We start from the raw sequence: 20,521 nt of genomic DNA, 5'->3' as shown, positions 1-20,521 counted from the left end.
ACAAAACAAAACAAAACCCTCAACAACAAAAAAAAAAAAAACAATAATAAAAAAAAAAGAAAAAAAAAGAGGAAATTTAAAAAAGAAAAAAAAAAAGAAAACAGATTTACACTTCATATCACAAGCCTGACGCAGGTCCTTCACTCTGGACCAAATAGCTAACATACAATTCACTTCTCTCAACGCTGAACAGACGTTGGGCTTCAGTTTCAAACACAACCTTACGGTAACAGATATACCATAGCATGTGCAAACTGGGTACCAAACTAAAACTTCCAAAGATGGGGTTGTTCATCGTACTTGATCCAGAGGGATGCAAGCAGTTTTTTTTTTCTTCTTCTTTTGTTTTTTTGTTGTTTTTTTTGGAAGACAAGGAATTTCCACTTTTTGCATCACATTTAGTGTCAAATCAAACTAAGAGATATCTCTGACAAGTTGAAATTAAAAAGCTGCGGCAGAACATTGAAGACATTTAAGAGCCTACTATTCACTTTGATAGTAGTGTTTTAGTTTATACTTGTGAAAAACTAAGACTTTGCAACTGCAAGGCAAAAACAAAAAACAACAAAAAAAAAAAAAAAGAGAGAGAAGGGGAGGGGAAATGGAAGAGAGGATAGGTGTTATGAAATGCTTCTAGTCACATTTTCACTGTCAAGATAAAAAAAAGAAAGAAAATAAAAGCAAAAAAGGTTTGGAAATCTACAGGTTGACGGATGACGCGGTGAAGCAGAGTCACGGTTAAGACAAGTTTGCACACCCGCCCCCCTCACGCTGCAAAGTGTGCAACTGCCCATTTTCACTTAAGTGCAAATTGAAATAAATGAAACAAGGAATGGAGTGAAATGAGGAAGCAGTTTCATCACTCTGGAAAAAAACTAAACAAAACTGAAACTGTTCCCAGCCTCTTCACTGGGTCTCCACATTAAAACAAAATAATTTGTTTTTGAACTTTGTTCCACAATCAAAAAAAAAGGTCAAAAATACAGGTCTGTATTTTTAGTGATGTTCTGGTTGTCCAGACATCTAAAACTATCTCCCAATAAACCTACAGCAATTTGAGAAAGTGTTCAAAGGTGACATTTAATTGTGAGTTTTACATGCAAATGATTAAAAAGGCTCAAAGCCATCAGACACAGATGCCACATTAGACTTTGTCACCAGCGACATCTAGTGTTTAAAAAGGCGTCGATGTAACAACCATCGCTTCTGCAGTTCAGACGGGGAGGTGAGGGATGCAAACTTTAGGCAGGTTGGCACAGAAAGGTATGAGAGTTAAAACAAAAACAAAAAACAAGTGCTAAGAGTGAAGACGGGAGGAAACAATATATGATCCGACATCATTTTGCATCCCTGAATGTGATGAAACCAGATGTGTAATGGAATGCCGAGTGGGCACAAAGTGAAAACGGGGGTAAACCCAGAGAGGAGAGGAGCAAAAGTTAAGAGTCAGGCAGACAATATGCATCAACAGCGTGAGAAACAGGACAGCAATATGGGAAAAAACCCCAAAACTAAACAGATTCACATGAAGCCAGACGCAACGAGGACTCAGAATTCACCACTTAGGAGAACAAAGTAATATTTATCGAACAACAACTGGTGAAATATGGCACAGAACAAAGGGCACAGAGGCTGAGGGTTTTCAAGACATCATTCAATACAATTCTTTGAACCCACAAAACAGAAACGGACAGAAAAAAAGGAAAACTGATTCTAAAGGCATCCATTTCAGTTCTGTCACCGATCCTCTTTTTTAGCTTTTTTTTGTAACATATCGTAACGTCTGTAATTTCAATGGGAATCTGGTGATAAGAAATCCCACAGTTTTATGTAAAGACCTTGTGTGAACTCCACTCCCTCCTATAGAAACGGATATGAAGCGGACAGATGCAGAAGAGGTAAAACAAAAACAAAAAATAATATATATATATATATATTAAAAGCACAAACAGTAGCTGCCACACTGATGCAACCATGCTTAGCTAGAAATACATTACTGTACCACTTGCTGTATAAATATACTGCATGTTTTTTAAACTTAGAAATCCAATGCTATAGTGAAATACACCTGAATATTATGCATACCCATTATGCTCAATTGACCATAGGGAAAGAAGAAGAAGAAAGGAAACAAGATTTAACTGAGAAATACTGACAAAAAGTAGTGGTTGGTTAAATAAATCCTAATGGAGTAACATCACTGCTGTCGCAAGAAAATGTAGTTTGTGAACTTGTGAAGTTTCACCAGCTTTAAATTAAAATGTACAAGATCCTTAAGCGGCGTCATTTCCTCACTCTCATGCTAAAAACACCCACTTGATATCGGCTAAAATACAAGAGTCGCTTTAAAAACGGGGCCCAAACGTAGGCGCTTTTCTTCCGACAGCGGAATTATGCGATATTTTCTTGAGAATTAACATACTAGTGTACAAACATCTGGACTAAGAATACCTCAAACACTCGACCTTATTGTTTTATTTTTAATTAGGATATAAATTGCTTCTTCCTCCGTCTTGCACTACAAAGTCTAGGTACCTGTTACTTAGCATTAAATTATAGTAGTATAGTCAAGTTTCTTTTTTTTGTCTTATGTTGTGCAATATTTCCTCACAATGTTATTCAATACTTCAAAAAAATTTGATATGTCTACTTTTCTTAGCAGTAACTGTAATAATTATTGAAAGGCGGCTGCATACGGAGCCTTGAATCCATATTTAGAGATTACAACAATATGCATTTGTTTATTTAAACCCCCCCAAAAAAGAAAATCAATTCAAAATGCTGATAAAATAATTACTGTACGTTAAAGTTGGAGGCATTCCCCTCTTATTTTATTGCAATATCAAACCACTTCATCCACATACCCGTGCGCTAAATGCTTTTTTTAAAAGACCAATCTACCCTCACAGGAATGTGAAGTTCTCCTTTGAGCTTTTTTCTTCTTGTAAATCCTGAAAAAATGCCACAGGCCTCACCTAAAAGTAAATCCCACCACGATCACGACTACCCCACACTGACGAGGACCAATACACAAAGACTTAAAGTGCCGCTATTACGTATCTGTGTTTAGATTTGCTTACATAGCCCAATGTTCTCACCGAATGGAGTCATTCTCTCCCTGAAAACACTGCCATGGAAATGCTTTGGCTGTAGCCCAGGCTCTTCTTGTGTTACATATCTATGTCACTATGTAACAGCCATAATCTTGGCCTAGAAACCAAGAAGTGAAAAAACAAACAAACACCCCACCTACTCGCCTATTATGACCTTTTTGTTGAGTTCTTGTACAAAATGATCAGTTTCTGCTGAATTACATTTGTCTCCACAACAATAATGAACCCTACATGTTTCATTTTAGCATGGCGCACAGGTATAAATATTTACTCGATCTGTATTGTATTTGACTGTAGACAAATTACCAATAAAGTTCTTCTTTCTAACATAAAAACACAAGAAGAAATGGGTGAAATAATTCCACAAAAACATCTAACAAGACTGTCATATTTTCAATTTCCTGACATTAAAGTTCAGAGATGAGAAAATCTGGCTGAAGCTAAAAGTTTGTTAGTATTTGATGGCTCTTAGAGGAGCATCCAGTTATGAATGTGACCAAGTTTGATTGTCAAACTCCTTTAAATCTGCATTCTATCTAAAGACCAGCAGATGGCGATAGCTGTGGCTGCAAAAACACTTGTGGTCCTAAAGAAGTTCACAGGCTCATCAACTCACTTTGAGTCACACTGAACAAAAAAGTCTGTTCTGTAAATCTTGGTGATTTTATTTATTTTTTTATTTTTTTAAAATGATGATTATTTGCTTGCCCATGGGCTAATGACTTGCCAATCAAAAACCAATAAAATACAGTTTCCCAGTCAGACCCACGACTCCTTGTAACATCCATTCTTTTGCAAAATGGGGCTTAAACAAACATGAGACATCACAGTATCCATCCATCTTTTATACAGTCTGGGTACAGTGAAGATTTCAAGAGCCAGGAGCCAAAACCGAGTGTTTCGGAGAGAGAATGACAAAGTTGCTGAAGCACTGTGGGAACTAATGTGTGACTAAAAAAAACATGTTGTTGTTGTTGTTTTTAATTTGTTTAACTTTAAAATCAATGAAGTGGAAAAAATAATTGTGAATACAAGCGTAACTGGGCACTTCAAGCTACATGACTAAAAAGCCGTGCTGCAACATGGACCTTATATGCTGAACAGATTATTAACAGACTGCGTCCAATCAGAAGGCTGTGATGTGCATAACATTTAGACGGATGGACTAGATTGAATTCTATTCATCTATCCAATGATATTTATCTGACAGGCCCATTATTTAATAAAAAAATTCAATAGTCTGGGCTCTCATCTGCAGGCCGTTTGGTTATTAGTCCTCGTCTGGAAAATGGAAGGAGGAGGACGAGATGATATATTCACAGTGAGAAAAATCAATGTGCATCACATGCAGCACAAAAGAGCCGTCTGTTTGTGCACCTCCTTGCAGGCGAGTAACAAACTTAACTCTCTTGTGCCTTAAGATGACAGCTGTGAATATGTCATCTTGTCTACTGTTCTCATTCCTTCCGGCTCTCCTCCGACATCACCACCGATCCCTTTAAACTCCATCACTGCTGGCTGTGTCTCCCATGCACACCCCAGAAATCCATGTGTGCGTGTGTGTGCGTGTGTGTGTGTCCACCAGCTAAAACATAACTGGAGGTACTGTACAATAAGCGCCACTAAGTGACGGTGTTTCCCAAAACACAACAGGAGCCCCTGTGTGTGTGTGTGTGTGTGTGTGTGTGTGTGTGTGTGTCAGAAAGTGTGCACGACCGTCCAAGCTGTTGTCACTGTTAGTATAGCTGTATTTTTTTAAGGTTTTAAATGTACTTACCTACTCTAACCACAGAAAGAAAGCTGACATGACCCAAACCACCCAGGAACGTCCTCTATAGCTAGGATAAAATTTTGATAGTGTTACAACATACTAGCCTGCATAGTATGTAGCATGATGTTTGTACTAGGTACAATGCTAAAGCAGACAAAAAATGTGACGCGTAGCATTACAGGTGATGGCTGGTCAGTGCTCATAGCACTCCTATGGAGGCGTAACAACCGGGATGACAAACTACTGCTGGACACAGCTACACTGGAAGACGACCGAGATCAAACTGAAAAAGGATGAGGAAGAATTTGGGGGGAGAGACTGCAAAGTAAGGTAACTCATCTGAGTGTAGCAAAAAGAAGGAACATTAAAAATCAACAATCTGTAAAACTAAAATCCTAGTTGTGTTGAAACCCTGTGCTGATATCTAGTCATTAAAAAATTTGGCAGCATAAGTCAATAAGTCTTTGTGACCAATGGAGATGAAGAAGAATAAGTGCCCAATATTCTCCAGCCAGCTGAGTTGCAGCAGGCAGAAACACACACACACACACACACACACACACACACACACACACACACACACACACGCACACGCACACATACACACACCAGCACAACACAGTAACAGGAGCGCTCGACACCCGTGATTGGTCAAGAGTCCTTCTGGAGTTCCAATGACAGACACAGCAAAGGAAAATGAGGAAATGAAATAAAATAACAATACAAAATAAGATAATGATTGGTTGGCAGATGAAAAGGAAAAAAGAAAAAGAAAACAAAGAAAAAGCAGCTTTTGTAAAAATGTTAGAGAATGTCGCATAATAACAATGATAGTAAAGTGGCTGTTGCACTTTAGGTTTGTTCTTGCAGACAGATGCAGAGTTCCCGTGATTACTGACGGGAGCTCGCGGTAAGATTCGAGCAGTTGCATACGATGGTGGACTCCAGATCTGGTGGGAAAGAAAAGCAGAGGAACACATAGGTGATTGAGTTAAGACTGCCTCAGACCTCTGAGGGAAGAAGGGGAAAAAAATGGCGAGGCAGCGCAGTTTGTTAAAGTCGAGAGAGACGGGGATGAGATGAGGAAAGGAAAAGGTGGAGAGGAGGGGAAGAAAAGGAGGAACCACCAGATGGAGCACAGAAACATCTTAAAGAGGAGGATCTGAAACATCAGGAGGGGAGATACTTACATGATGGATGGGCTCTACCAGTGAGGCGGTACGTAGCTGTACCCAGGTGTCCCTTGGGGCCTGTAGGTTGGCACAGTAACTGGGTGTGCTCCAATTGGGGGGTGTTGTGGCGTTGTCAGCAGAGTCCCTACACAAAGAAAACACCACCAAGGATGCAAAATCAATTTGTACCTGAGCTGCATCTACCAATCATGCACTTCTTTTTGTTTTTTTGCAGCAAAAAGGCAATAAAATAAAGAATAAAATGTTTTTTTAAGTCCAGGGACTTAAGGTAGGACTAAAAAGGTAACAAAGGGTCTTTGCTAAAAACATTTAAAATACACCAACACGCATTGGCCTGCACCATCTTCACAGATACTATCAGGGCTATTGCACTTTCACCCATCACAGGTAGGCAACAAAATCACACATTTTCATTTTTCTTTACCTTCTCGGGGGGCAAAGATGAAGAAAACGATCCTTTAATTAATGCTACAGCTTTTTTTAAGCAAACAAATTCAAAAGCTTTCATCAGTGCCGTAATAATAAGATTACTACAAAAAAACACATCAGATGCCCTCCTGACACAGCTCCAAAGGGATTTGTGTCTCCTCCAGTAGAGCCATCACAAATTATGGTCGAGAGTGAAGAACAGTTATTATGTTGGTACCATATTAGGCCCACATGGAAAGAGTTCACAGTTGCTTTCATACCTGCGCTCATGGCCATGGTTGTCCCAGCTACCATCCCCATGGCAGCCATGCCGTTGTTGCGAGGAGCAGGTACAGGGACAGGGGCCGGGTAGAGGGCTGTGGAGGGGATGCTGTTAGGCTGCACCACGGTGGTGTGATGGATCACATGTGGCTGAGCGGCAAACACTGGCTGGGTGTAGTACGCTCCCTGTCAGGACAAAACATCGGAAAACCTTCAATGATTACAAAACATCTTAGCAGAAGAAACTTCTTCAAGTGATTTTGCATTACAAGAACAAGCAAAACAGACTGAAACACAATACTTTGAAATGGACAGAAATTGAAGCCGTCTCTTCTTTCCACTGCACTTTTCAAAGCACCAAATTACAAAACAACAACATGATTGCCTTATTGTTGTTTTATTGTGTGCGACTGAATCTCAAAACCAAGTTCAATTCAATCGGTTTTCTAATTTAATAATAGCGAATGTTTATTTCCCCGCATTTTTGGATAACCAAGCGTGTTACTACCGGCTAAAGTGTGCCATAACAAAAATCAGCCAACGTCAAATGTCTGTGTTTTCATTCATCCAGGTCACGGTTGTCTAAGGACATTAGAAAATAAAGAGAGGGTTCTTTAGCCCTCGCTGATGGTAGAGAGTGACATGTTCTGTATCCAAACAGTGTCCCTGTAGGCTGGAGAAATGCGCTTTTCACTCAACAGTCCAATTCTGCAGAACAGAAGCTACCTATGAACATGATAAGTGCTCTGAATTTAAACGAGGAGAATCAACAGCCATGTGACAGACCATTTACTGTCACAAACGCTTCGCCTAATTGTTTTTAATACAGAGTAAAACGACGCAGACTGAGCAGGCAGCACAAATGTATTTACTGGAGTGGCTGCGTTAAACGGTTATGGCAGCCGAGCAGCTGCAGCAACAAACCCCATCAACATTTTCCACTCACTCCAGACATCCTCACCTGTGTGTATAGGTTCTGCTGAGGGTAGGCACTGCGGATGGGGTACATAGCTGTCGGGTACGGGGTAGGGGTCGGAGTATAAGGAGGAGGGGCTCCATTTGACTGAGTGGGGGGCACTTTGTATGGAGTTCCTGCTGGAGTATATCCTATACAACGAAAGAAAAGAGAAATACAACATAAATTTACCAGCTCACCAAGAAGAGGTCTTCTTAAATCTAGGAGAGTTTCTTATTTACACGTCAATAACACAGAATAATGAGATTGAATTCTCCACACTGTCTTTAGTCAGTTGAGCTCTCACACTGGGTTTTTATGAGTAACTCTATACCTTAAACATTTCATTGTTGTGTGTGTTTCTATGTTTAGGGGGAGCAGCAGCAACCAAAGAGAGTACAGACTCACCCTTTTAGCACTCATCCTCACATCTCATTATTTGCATTTCCTATAAAATCCACCAGATGGGGACGACTGCCATCTTTTGATGGGATTTGAATATCGAAACAATAAAGCTGAGAGTTTATGTATATTTATCCAGCTTAAGCACGAGCTTTGAAGATAGGGGCTTTGCACTGTGTATTGAAAAAGCCATCTACTGACTGTATGTGAGGTATTTTCAGGTTTTTTTTCACAGATTATATTCTGCAGTATACGCTGAAACCAACAACCACAGCAGAGCTGCAACATCATTTCACATAGTATCCCCCCTGTAGCTGACGCTACGTCACTGGATGAAAAGCATGACGTTGGGGACAGTAAAGGAATCTGGCTCAGACCGCTGCATTCATGTCCGCTCTGATCTCTGGGGGTGTAGTACCTCTGAGCCGCCACCTGGAGGAGCCTGAAGGTCAAACATGCTACTAGCTAGTTGCTGCTGCTGTGGAGCTTATGAAAGCACTTTTCTCACACAAGGACAAGGGAACAAAGAGATGCTGGCGCTGCTCTGTGGCTAAAAGTCTGTGTGTGTGTGTGTGTGTGTGTGTGTGTGTGTGTGTACACACACACACACATGCTCTCACATTCATTCTTTGCACTAACATGCATGCAGGGCATTAAAGGACAATGGTGCGTGACAATCACACAAAAGCCCTGCTGATAGAAAACACTTTGTCTCCTCAGCGGTCTTGAGAAATAATGACCAAGACACGTTTTCTAATCAGACGGAGGCTGGCTTGTCTGGCCGATTCATTGTTGTCACTGATACAAAATCTAAACATTTTAATTTCCCCATAAATTAACCACTGTGGAGTAAAGGGTAAGATATCTGCAGTCAAGCACACACACACACACACACACACAAAAACAAAAACAAAACAAAAACAACAAAAAAAAACCCAAACCAAAACAACCCTGATAATGAGTCTCGGGTTTCGGCTGGAACAAAGCTGACAGAGCTTTGCCAAAGCATACCTGATATTTGGTTAGACTTCCAAAAGACGGAAAACAAACTCAGGGAGGGAACAAGGGGAGGAAGCTTCAAAAGCGGCACAGATGAAAAGTACAACCCCCACCCTCTCTGCTCGAGTACCACACTCAATATTTAAGACAATAGAAAACAATTTCAGTCGCTATCTTCGCTCCCTGCTGAGGAAATTAAATTTAATCCATACGTCCAGTAGCATTTTTTTTCTGAAAGGTACTTTAATCAAAATTTAAAGCAATTAATAGATTCTTGCATGATTATATATCACATCTTTACTGCTGTTATAAAAACACATCATTATCTCTGAATTCAGTAACAATGCATGTGTTCAAAGACTCCATTAAATAAAAACATCTTGCTGACACTACAAATCATTTATTTATTTTTCCCTGAGCTCATTATCAGTCCCATTCATTTCACCATTCCTACTCTTTTGGTTATTTTTTTTTTTTAAATCTTTTTATTTAATTGCTCAACGTTGAACAATCCTTGTTGACTTCCTTCCTCGCCTACCCCCAATCAGATCAAATTGCATTACTGTATAATTACCTTTATTACCACAAATCTGCACAAGATTGAAAAATTGATATCCCGAATGAGCAGAACGATGAATTTAATGCTTTCAAACAATGTAATAAATGTTTTTTTTCTTACGCTTGGACTACAAGAAAGCCTGCAATCACCAAACCTAAACCATCTATACATGCATATCAGGAAAGCACAACTGTAGTCCCATCTGCTGAGGGGACCACACAATGAACCCCAACAGAGCACGCATTTGCTGCTATATGGGCACTAGCAGCTGCTACTGGCTAGCTTCCCACTCCTTCGCCATTAATGCCCCTTTAGGCTGAGATCATCACTTAATTCATATTGCCTTTAAACGACTCGAGTCTGTGTGCAGCTCTAAACAACATTGTAACTGCATGAGTGATGGTAATGCTCCGTCAATTTTTATGAGCATGGTTTGGTTCGTAACTTAATTGTAACCGCACGTGACTCTGATAACCATTAAATATGTAGGAAACTGTATTTGCTTTAGGTTAAACACGCATCATAAACGGACAAACTCATTGCATCTCTACGCAGCGCTGCAGTGCCGCAGTAGCAGTGATGGATCCTCTTTAAATTAAAATGTCATCAGTGTGTAATTTATTCAATACATTAAGTGTTAGACAACCTTAACCTTAACACTGACTAACTTTCATTTCACACCATCACATTACTCAGCTGCCAGACTGCGCGGTTACAGATTACTCATCAGAAAGATAAAAACATTTCTGAAAATTATTAAGATAAATTGGAGGCGCAGTTTGTTCAGGCTTTTCAAGGCATTTCACAAACACTCGGTTCTGAGTTTTTAATGATCATTTCTGCATCACGGCAGAATTCACAACGAGCAAACTAGGAACAGTAATAGCACTGGACTCAAATTCACCAATGCAGGGATGAAAAAGCACGTATGCTAGGAAAAGAAGGCTTGTGAATTTATGTACCCATTTAACTCCACCTCAGTGTGAGGTTCTCTCCTGTAATCTTGCTGTCATTTTAAGTCATGTTAGTTTCTCTCCTTTGTGCTGCTTCACTCTGCGTGTGGGCGTAACCACTCCTAACCAGCTTGGTCTCGTGGTAAAACGAGAGAAAAGACTTTTTTTAAATTTTATTTTATTCACACGGACATGAATTGTCACATTTTTTGCCATTAAAGTCAGCATTCCTCTTAAATTCTTGTATTTCAGTTGGAATTATGCTTTGAGCAGCCTGTAGCTCGTATGCTGTCGTGAGGCTTTCAGCGAGGACGCATCACCCTGACAACCAACAAGTCTTTAAAAAAAGAAAAAGAAAAAAGGGGCAGCGGTTGTAGTTTGACCCAAACAATGGTTGAAGTGCTTTTACTGGCTAAACTTAACAGAGCAGTTTTATTAAGGAAGTTAAAGCGCCTCTTGGCTGCTGTTGTGATGAACTGATTTTATATAAATAAAACTGAATTAAAAATAGCATGAGTGGCAAAAATGTAGTCATGTAGTTCTCTTAGAACAAAACAAAAAAATCTTCTACTTTGTTTACATGTAGATATGAGGAAACTGTGGTCAGGAACAAAAAAAAATTGAAAAGTCACAAGCTTTTAATAAACTGGTGTGAGACTGTCGTGTTGACTTAATGCACACACAGTCATGTAGACATTCAGAGTCTCAGTAAACATGCCCTTCAGTAGTTCATCGGGCAACTTAGAATACCTTTTTTTTTTTACTAAACTACTAAAACTACATATATGTTCTCCATATTTTGTATTTTACTTTACTTTCCCAAGTTGATAAAATCATTAGTGTTTTTAAACAATCACAACCATGTGGATGTGATGTGGCCGCCTTGTATTTTGAGCCTGGTCGATGTTACTGTTACTTACTCGGGAGCCAAATGAAGCATGACAGAAATTATTTGTAAAAGCATTTGTCTATTTTCCATTCTGCGTTGCTTTGCCTTAATATAAATCGTTTCTCATGTTTTAACTATTCTAATCTTGTATTCAATTCAATTCATTTTCATTTATATAGCACCAAATCACAATAACAGTCGCCTTGAGGTGCTTTATATTATGAGGTGAGACCCTAGAATAATACAGAGTAAAAACCAACAAACTTCTCACTAACTGCTCGCTCATAGGGGGGAAGGAAAAAAAACCCTTTTAACATGAAGAAACCTCTGGCAGAACCAGGCAAATAAATCAACCCAGCAAAGGCAGGCAGAAGAAAACAGTCTAGTAGCTTAATACTTGTAGCTGCATGATAATGATTTGTCTGAATTCATCAGTGTGTGTCTTGCATCGTGCACACAAACTTCAATGGTTCCTTGTAGTGCAATTATCCTTTATTCTTCTTAGAAAAAGAGAAAGAGCCCCTAATTAACTCTGAAAATTACTCTAAACTGACAATTTCTCCCAAGATATTACCTTGTTAAATATGAGCTCTCTGTGTATGGGGAGGAGGGTAGAGCTTACCTGGTGGATACCCAGGACTGCCTGTTTGGTACAGGTTGGTGTAGGTAGGAGCTGTAGCAGGATACCCCCCTGGATAGCCTGCAAGACGCCACAGGCGAGACAGAAAATATTAGAAACCTTAACATCAAGCAGAGGGGACGCACAACTGAAGTCCCCCTCCTTTCCCCAACCCGCTCACTTATTCACACAGACACACAGGTAGGGGAGTATTTGGTTTGAAGCAGGATGTGCACAGATGGCGCTCATTAAAAAAATGTCTGCACCAATAACACAGTTGGCTGAATGCGTCTTACATACACTAATTTGGCAGACGGGACACACCTGCCAATATGGTGTGGGAGGAGAGACAAATTCAGAAACATTAGCAATGCCTGCAGACACGTGCGAGGGATGCACGCACGCATGCACCACGCATCCTCCCGTGCGTCATAAATTACGTGTCGAGCGAACAAAAAGTCAATCTGACCTGCGAAAAAGCTTCTCCTTATAAAAAGGTGCAGGTTCGACAGGGCGAGACAAAGACGATGGAAGTAAAAGGGGGGGGAAAAGCAGCACAGAGTGAAGAGAGGGAGTGTAAGCGAGCTAAGTGCTGTTCTCTCCTCACTCTTTGCTATTATTGGCAGACAGTCTCGCAGATCTGTTCTGTAGCCGTGAGCCTGCGCTATATCGAGCTTTGGCTGCTGTAGGTTGAGATACGGTCGGATGTAACAGTTCCAATAAACGCAGTTATAAGACGGTCGAGATGTTAATCACGATCACACAACATCCCGTGTTTATTTCGTTCATGCTAATGCAAAGAATACTTTTTAATTTAACAACACAGCAGACACACGCATGCATAAAATTAAAGCATAGCATAATGAGCACTCAAAAATTTACAGATTGGTTCCGGAAAAATCAGAAAATAGTAAGTCATCAATCTTCATTGTTTTTATTTCAGATTTGGAGGATGTGTTTCTGGTCAGGAAAAAAACAAAACCAAACAGAAATCATGAAGATTTAAAATAAACTTTTTTTTTTTTTAAATTTCTCACCTTTTTTGAAGGAAAAAAAAAAAGTGGCAAAATCTGCATTTACACTACAATTCAGTGTTATATTAAAGAAACAGCTTCTTGCCAGTTCATCATAAGCACCAATTAAAGAGTCCTGAATCAGATGACACATTAACACAACAGATGTTGCTACACTCCAGTTAAACATGCATGCTACGATCCAACTTTAACACCACAAGTTGGATTTTCCCCTTTAACTGAATCCATCTTAAAAATATATATAGATCAGTAGCTTTCACTTCAGTATACTATAACTTTATAACCAGAAGTGGGACCAAGTCATTGTTTTGCAAGTCTCAAGTAAGTCTCAAGTCTTTATCCTCAAGTCTCAAGTCAAGTCTCAAGTAATGTCAGGCAAGTCAGAGTCGAGTCTCAAGTCACTGGTGTAAAAGTCCGAGTCAAGTCACAAGTCTGAAATTTTGAATTTCAAGTCCTTTCGAGTCTTTAAAAAAAACCCGAAAAAAAGCATGTTGCAGTTATGCTAAATGTAAATATTAGACCATGTAATTTTTAAATCTGTGTTTTTCTCAACACATGACAAAATAGTGAACTTAGAAAATATACACAAATTGTGAAATTGCACCTCTTTAAAATGCAGCTCAATTAAACCTAGCTCCAAGAATAATTTTCACCGACAGTTCTGAGATAAGCTGCATGTTATTCTTGGATGCGGTTGTAGGACCGGCTTTAAAATCGCATGACAAAAATATCATACATATTAAAAAAAACTGCATCACCAACGTAGCCTGGAAAACATTTGCTAGTTAGATGAAGTCAGCTATCTCATCGTAGCATATTTATATGCACATTTATAATTATACGGTTCTTGGAGTGAGTGCATACACTCATGAAGTTTAGTAACTTCCGGTCACTGCAACAAGCCCAGGTACAGTTTACCGACGGATGGGTGCAGGACCTTGAAATGCACCGTGTAGAACGAAAGACCATCGTACGTATCATAAGTTTACCAGTCTCACAAATCGTCTTCATAAATACACATTCGTTAACCGTTTATTAATAGGACCTTTGAGCTCAATGGTAATTAATTAGTAGTGGAAATAATTTCTGGTAGCATCACAGAAATGTAGCAGTGACAATAATATTGTATGCTGTAATCGTACTGGACAGTGATACAAAACAACTGTTTTATCCTGTGAATAAAAGTATGTTTTTGTCAATGTACCATAATAACAGAAGCGAAATGCAATATTGTGTCAGGACAATTCACTATTTATGCACAATAAACACAGGAGCATAGCGCGACCATTTCTGTTCAGCGCCAGACTTGCTTGTAACCTATATCACCAATTATGTTAACTACAACAGCAGACTGACCTTTGTGGAAATGCTTGGAGCAGACTAACCTGTGAGCTGGAGTGTTCTGGGACGTTATATTTGATCTTTGAATGGCTGCAATCCAGGCCATCCGTCGCCTCTTTGTTACTTCGGAAACATGGCTCGAACAATTTCTCTTCAACGACGTAATCCGATAAAAACGATCTCTTTACCCGTCGGCTTCCCGTGGCTGTCATGTGACCGGCTATTGCAGTTAATAATACAACAGCTTCTTGACATTTTTGTGTTTCTTTTTATCGCTGTATAACTGATTTTAATTGAAAGCCTGCGTGCGCTAGTACCGCTTGCCACGAGTTCCCAGAATCCTTTGCGGTTCTACCCGTGAATGACGTCACATTTTCAATCTCTATATAATATGCATGTTAGATTTTATATTTGGGGTAAAATATCAAGTCTTTTCAAGTAAACCGGTTTGGTGTAAAAGTCCAAGTCAAGTCACAAGTCTTAGAACATTTTTTCAAGTCAAGTCTAAAGTCATAAAATTAATGACTCGAGTCTGACTCGAGTCCAAGTCATGTGACTCGAGTCCACACCTCTGTTTATAACTATTATAACCTTTGAGGCCCAAGATTAACAATGGCCTATATTTTTGTCTCTTTCCTTTTATCTCTTCTTGCAAACTCACTTCCTTGGGCACTTTATTAGGTGCACTTTGCTCCCTTTGCATTTGTAGCACAGATTCAACAACGAAACATTCAGGTTTTGACCCATATGGATATGACAGCATCACAAAGTTGCTGCAATTTTGTCAGCTGCACGTCCATGATGCAATCCTGTTACACCGCATCCCAAAAGATGCTCTACAAGACTGAGATTTGGTGGCTGTGGAGGCACTGTTCATGTCTTGTTGATGCCAAATGTCTATTCTCTGTAAACGTGAGAGATGGTTGTGTGGGGAAATCCCAGTAGATCAGCAGCTTCTGAAATACTCAGACTGCACAAACAACCACACCATGTTCAAAGTTACTTAAATCATCCATTGTGATGCTTTGTTTGAACTTCAACAGGTTATCCTAACAATGACATGTAGTCATTGTTTAAAAAAAAAAAAAAAAAAAAAAGCAGCTAAACAAGTTCTATTATAAAGTGCCCAGTAAGTGTATATACAAGAGAGAATATAATTCGATTTTTTACTGTACTGCATAATTGATTGCTGGAGTCACTGGTAGGGATGTTAATAGAAACAATGTTTTTTTGCACAAACTTGAATACAATGTCATATTAGCATTTCTGTCCTATCAGAACTCTGTTAGGCATATCTCAACTGGCTTAAACCTCGGTATTCAGTATTGAAGACGTCCACAGACGTACAGGTCTGCCATCTTACCTGTGAAGGCCATATTCTTGGGGTTTCCATATGGAGTTCCAGGCTGGACAGGGCTGTAGACTGGATTCATAGCTGAAGATAACCTGTTCTTACTAGGAGAGAGAAAGAAACAGAAAAAGTGGAAAACAGAAGAGAGAGAGTTAAGAAAAGACAAGGAGGGGAAAATGGAAGGGAAAAGAGACATAAGCCATGTAAACTGGAAAGAAAATTGTTACCATTATCAAGCACACTCACCACACGCATAATCCCAGAGTCAGATTCTTAAAGCGGCATCCAGCTGAAGGATTTTGCTGGCATGCAACAAAATCAAGCCCTGCGACTCCCCAACCTCAAAGCAGGCTCAATATAAGTATGGACTTAAAAACACAGACTGCTTGGATTTAAAAGAAAAATGCACAAGTTCTGACTCAAAGGCACAAGAATGCTTGGATCAATTGAAAAAGAACGCTTTGGTTCAATGCTGCTACCTGCCTTATTTTCCCACCACTGCACCAACAAGGCGCTACCTTCTGGGTTTTTCAGACACGGGGCCAGTAATCAATTCAGATTGGGGAAAATGGTCGGGCTGAAGGTGCCAGATAATGACCCATAAGGCATCCTTCTCCACACCGTAGAAGACTTCAAGTGCACGCTCTTCATTTCCACTTACCTGCTCATTGTGAATACAGGCCTACGAAATTTCGTGTGTGTGTGCGCATGTAAGTGTGTGTGCATGCGTGCCCCGTACCTCTTGTGCGTGTCTGGTTGATACATGAAACTGAATTTGTCTGTGGGATGCCCGCTCGCCATTCTTGCTGTATGCAAATGAGGAAGGAGTGGAAGTGGATATGCAAATCTGAAATTAAAACAGCGAGAGGTCATGATTACAATGAACACAAGGGAAAAAAATTAATTAAAAGAAAAACAGCAAAATAATAATAAAGAAAAAAAGCAAGCACCAGTGCAACAGCAAATGGTTAGTGATAGCAGCAAGGGAGACAGTGATCAGGACCATGTCTGAGTGAGTGTTTGTGTTAACATTGTGTCTTTAATGTGCTCGATACAGCATGGATTAAAAAAAGGATGTGTGATAACTTCTCTCAGTTTTAAGGTGTGTGCAAGTGAAGCAGTTTCCAGAGGTGCTTGGAGATTATTAATATGGGTGTTAATAGAATAGAATAGCCCTTTATTGTCATTGTACATGTACAAAAAGAAATTGTGGAAATTTGCATAAACTTTACAATGCGTGTCCCAAAGGAGAGTGAAAAATGAATATGGACTTGCATGTACATATGTGATGTCCTGTTCAGAACGACAAGTACAAGAAGCAAAGCTCAACATCAACACAGCCAATGGAAAAGCACAGCACATCCAGTGAAAGGTGCAAGTGGAAAAGCAACACAACGGTACTGGGGTGGGGGGGGGGTACCAAGCTGAGTTTTGCACCGAGCCAAGAGTAAGCGTGATCCAGAATTATAAGAGAGCTGCACAAACACAGAGTGAAACGGCTGAGCAATAACTGAAGAGAGGAAAGGTGTGCGCGGGCTGTGTGTTATATGAGTTCATGTGTAGCTTGTGTTGATTTTAACCCCCCTTCTCTTTGAAATTTCGGACTTGGCATGTGATGGCAGGGATCAGAGTGGTGCATTGTGGTTTTGAGTGCGGGCCCATAAAACACTGTGTTGGATGTTACGTGGTGATCCCTCTAAACACAGCACATCCCTCACCCAGTCGCCGTATAAAAAACCTATCAAAATGTATTACGTGTGCGACTTCAGTTTGCACTGTTCCATCCTGAGCTTCTGCTTCATGGACAGTTAACAACTGACAAAACACAAACCCTTTACACGATTATTGCGTTGGTGTCATAAGAGCTGGGCATACGCTGTAACATGGTGATGCCAAACGGCACCAAGTGACACTTCAGATTAGCCAAGGAAGCATGCCGGTGCTTTGTAAAATAGCACTGACGTCAAAACACCCCAAAACGCAGACAAATAAATGCAAGCACAAAACACGTGGGTGAGGTTGCTTTTCAGTTGTTTTGTGTGCGAATCCCCTTTAAAAATACATGCTCATCCTCCCCCAAAAAAAATAACATGAACCTGTGTGTCTGTGGGTGTGCAAGACAACAAAAGTGGTGATATGCAAGCCGTGCTTCATTACTGAAACTCATGTCTCATAGCTAAAGAATGTGTCAGGGGAATTGATTAACCTACTGGCACCTTCCTTTTTCTCTTCACTGCACTTCGTTTAATTTATCATTAGCCTTCTCTACCTCAGTTAATCAGTACCTCTGCATGCAAAACAACACTTTGATTGTAGCAGAATTACGTGTACAGAGATACGTGCAAACCCGGTTACACTAAAGTACTGTGCAAAAACCTTGCACCACCCTCTTTTCTTTTGTAATTTGCTTCCAGGGAGCCAGATTTTGTTATAATTTTTTTAAAGTGATCTTGGTAATAGTTTTCCAGGCTTTCTGAAGAACTTTCAAACCTTTTCTTGGTACATTGGCTACTTTTTCACTCATTTTCGATCAGAGAAATTATTTGTTGTTGTTAAACTATTTAACGCGGACATATGAATCATTCAAGCTTAAAAAAGGCACGTAACTCGAGGGATGAAGCAATGCGTTTACACACAGACAACTTAGCAACAAATCACTTCTAAAATTCTATCTTGAGGCACTTTGTTACTAGCCTGCCAGTAAAACACTTCCTTTGTTCCCATTTCTTTGGTTGAACTTATGAAAAAAACAAAACAAAGATAACACAGCCCAAGACGGCATTTTTTCACCAACAACATGATTCCTAAAGAGCTATTAGAAAATACTGAGAAAAATGGAAAAATGGAAGGAGGAGCTAAAGAATTATCTACAGCCGATGAACAATATCTTAAAGTCATATACATGTATCCAGCATCGTATAAGACCTGATGCAGGACTTATATGATACAGGAGATGCATCGGGCAGCTGTCAAGCAGCCATTCTCTAGGAAGGGAATGCAGTGATGAATCAAAACCATAATCAGTGTCTACGGAGGAGGTCAGGAGACAGGTATTAACTCTCTACATCCATCTGTAAAAAAACGGTGAAAGCCATGTCGTGGTGTGGAGCTGCATTTCTTGTTAAAATTGATCCAATTATCAACACAGAAAAGTATCATCAGATTTTGACCCACAAGGAAAAAAAAGCTTAATTTTGCAGCATGGCAAAGATCCCAAACACACTGCCAACGCAGTGAAAACAAACCTGGATAGAAAAACACACAAGATAGAACATTGTCAGTCATGTATGGGCCTCTGGAGAGCCCGGACATCAACATTACTGAAGTAGTGTGTGATCATTTTACCTAACATTCTCCCATTTTGTATCCTGTTAAGATGCTAAAAATATATTAAAGTAATGCTACGAATTTCAATGTGTGAATCAACAGAAGTAAAAAGGAAACTGAAAAATTGTCACAAATTATAGTCCAAGATAAAAACGTGCATCAAGGTTAAATTAAGGACAATTCATATGATTGAACACAACAGATTGCTACCAAAGCACAAAGAAAAACGAATGTCTTTCCTCAAAAAAATTCTTAATTAAAAGAAGAAACCACAAACAAGCCAGTTTTGTTCAAGTTCTCAATATTTGGGTTAACAGGCCTTTTAATGAAAAAAACTAAAATCAAATGAAAAGGTACAGCAGGCCATGTAAGAGTATTAATCAGTAATACTATATAAAGGTCAAAACCTTTTATATATTAACACATAGACAAACCATCCCTGAGGGGCCTGTCCTCAAAACACACACGTACACAATTACAGCTCTGAATGAATAGAGGAGTGAGAAACGGGTGTGTTCATCTGTTTCACTGCACCCATGTGAATGCAGAAAAAGGTGATGAAAAGTTAAAACGGGAGAACAAGAGCGGCTGGACAATGCATCATAATGAGGGTGTGCACAAGAAACAGAGGACTGCAGAAATGCATGTGGTGAGTAGGAGTGTCCAACCATGCCTCCATTTGTTTTCGGGGGGAGGTGATGAGGTCTCTACTCCTAAAAAGCCCCTTTCTAACCAGAAGACCTTCTGTTCGGCACTGCATTATGGTAGAAGACCATTAAACAGAGTGTGCTCGCTATACAGAGGGAGACTGAAAGAGAGACATTGCTTTTATTTCTAGAACAAGCTGTAAAAGGGCAGATACAAGTCTAAACATATCCATGCATTTATATACTTCAGAAAGGTCAAAAACACATCCTTACTTGCTTACAGACTAACAAAAAGTAAGTGCTGTAGGCAGGTTCGGGTTTAAGAACAGCAAATCATTATGGGAAATGCACTTAGATGTGATAAATATTGGAGTCAGACTAATAATGACAGCATTAATTCTTACCATCCTTGGCCAAAAGAAAATATTCTCACCATATGTTTACACCGTGTATTTATATGCGGTAAAAATGTATACCATATATTCTATTTCTGTGCCACGGTTGTTTTTTGCACCATGACACGTTTTGTGTACAAATTTGTCAGAAAGCATCAATCTGATTCAGAAGAATTCAAATTTTTCAATAAACATTCAGGGAGTCAAAACCGAGCTGATATTGCAGAGTACTACATATCAATGAAATGTCTTAACTTTTAGAAACTGGAGCCCAGTTATTACA

The 20,521-nt window shown here is 39.6% G+C and overlaps 1 protein-coding gene across 2 annotated transcripts in view; it reads right to left on the bottom strand.

The window, feature by feature from the left end:
* Positions 1 to 504: 504 nt before the first annotated feature.
* The window catches only part of fam168a (family with sequence similarity 168 member A), a 46,390-nt gene continuing 26,373 nt past the window's right edge, over positions 505 to 20,521 (bottom strand). The window contains exons 2-8 of one of the 2 annotated variants that reach the window (XM_085379700.1): positions 16,609 to 16,716; positions 15,882 to 15,973; positions 12,147 to 12,224; positions 7,729 to 7,874; positions 6,767 to 6,953; positions 6,075 to 6,201; positions 505 to 541 (exon numbers count right to left, since the gene is read on the bottom strand). In XM_085379700.1, coding sequence (XP_085235826.1) covers positions 6,089 to 6,201; positions 6,767 to 6,953; positions 7,729 to 7,874; positions 12,147 to 12,224; positions 15,882 to 15,973; positions 16,609 to 16,670 — 678 coding nt within the window. In that variant the 5' untranslated portion in view covers positions 16,671 to 16,716 and the 3' untranslated portion in view covers positions 505 to 541; positions 6,075 to 6,088. Of the gene's footprint in view, positions 542 to 1,776; positions 5,835 to 6,074; positions 6,202 to 6,766; positions 6,954 to 7,728; positions 7,875 to 12,146; positions 12,225 to 15,881; positions 15,974 to 16,608; positions 16,717 to 20,521 lie in introns of those variants that run through there. The other variant, XM_085379699.1, reaches the window with a different exon arrangement.

Source organism: Rhamphochromis longiceps, linkage group LG14, assembly GCF_057381845.1.
Source record: "Rhamphochromis longiceps isolate RC_006_pf linkage group LG14, R_longiceps_female_GT1.1, whole genome shotgun sequence".
In the NCBI taxonomy this organism is placed as follows: Eukaryota; Metazoa; Chordata; class Actinopteri; order Cichliformes; family Cichlidae; genus Rhamphochromis; species Rhamphochromis longiceps.
This window is presented reverse-complemented; position numbering and strand designations above follow the sequence as displayed.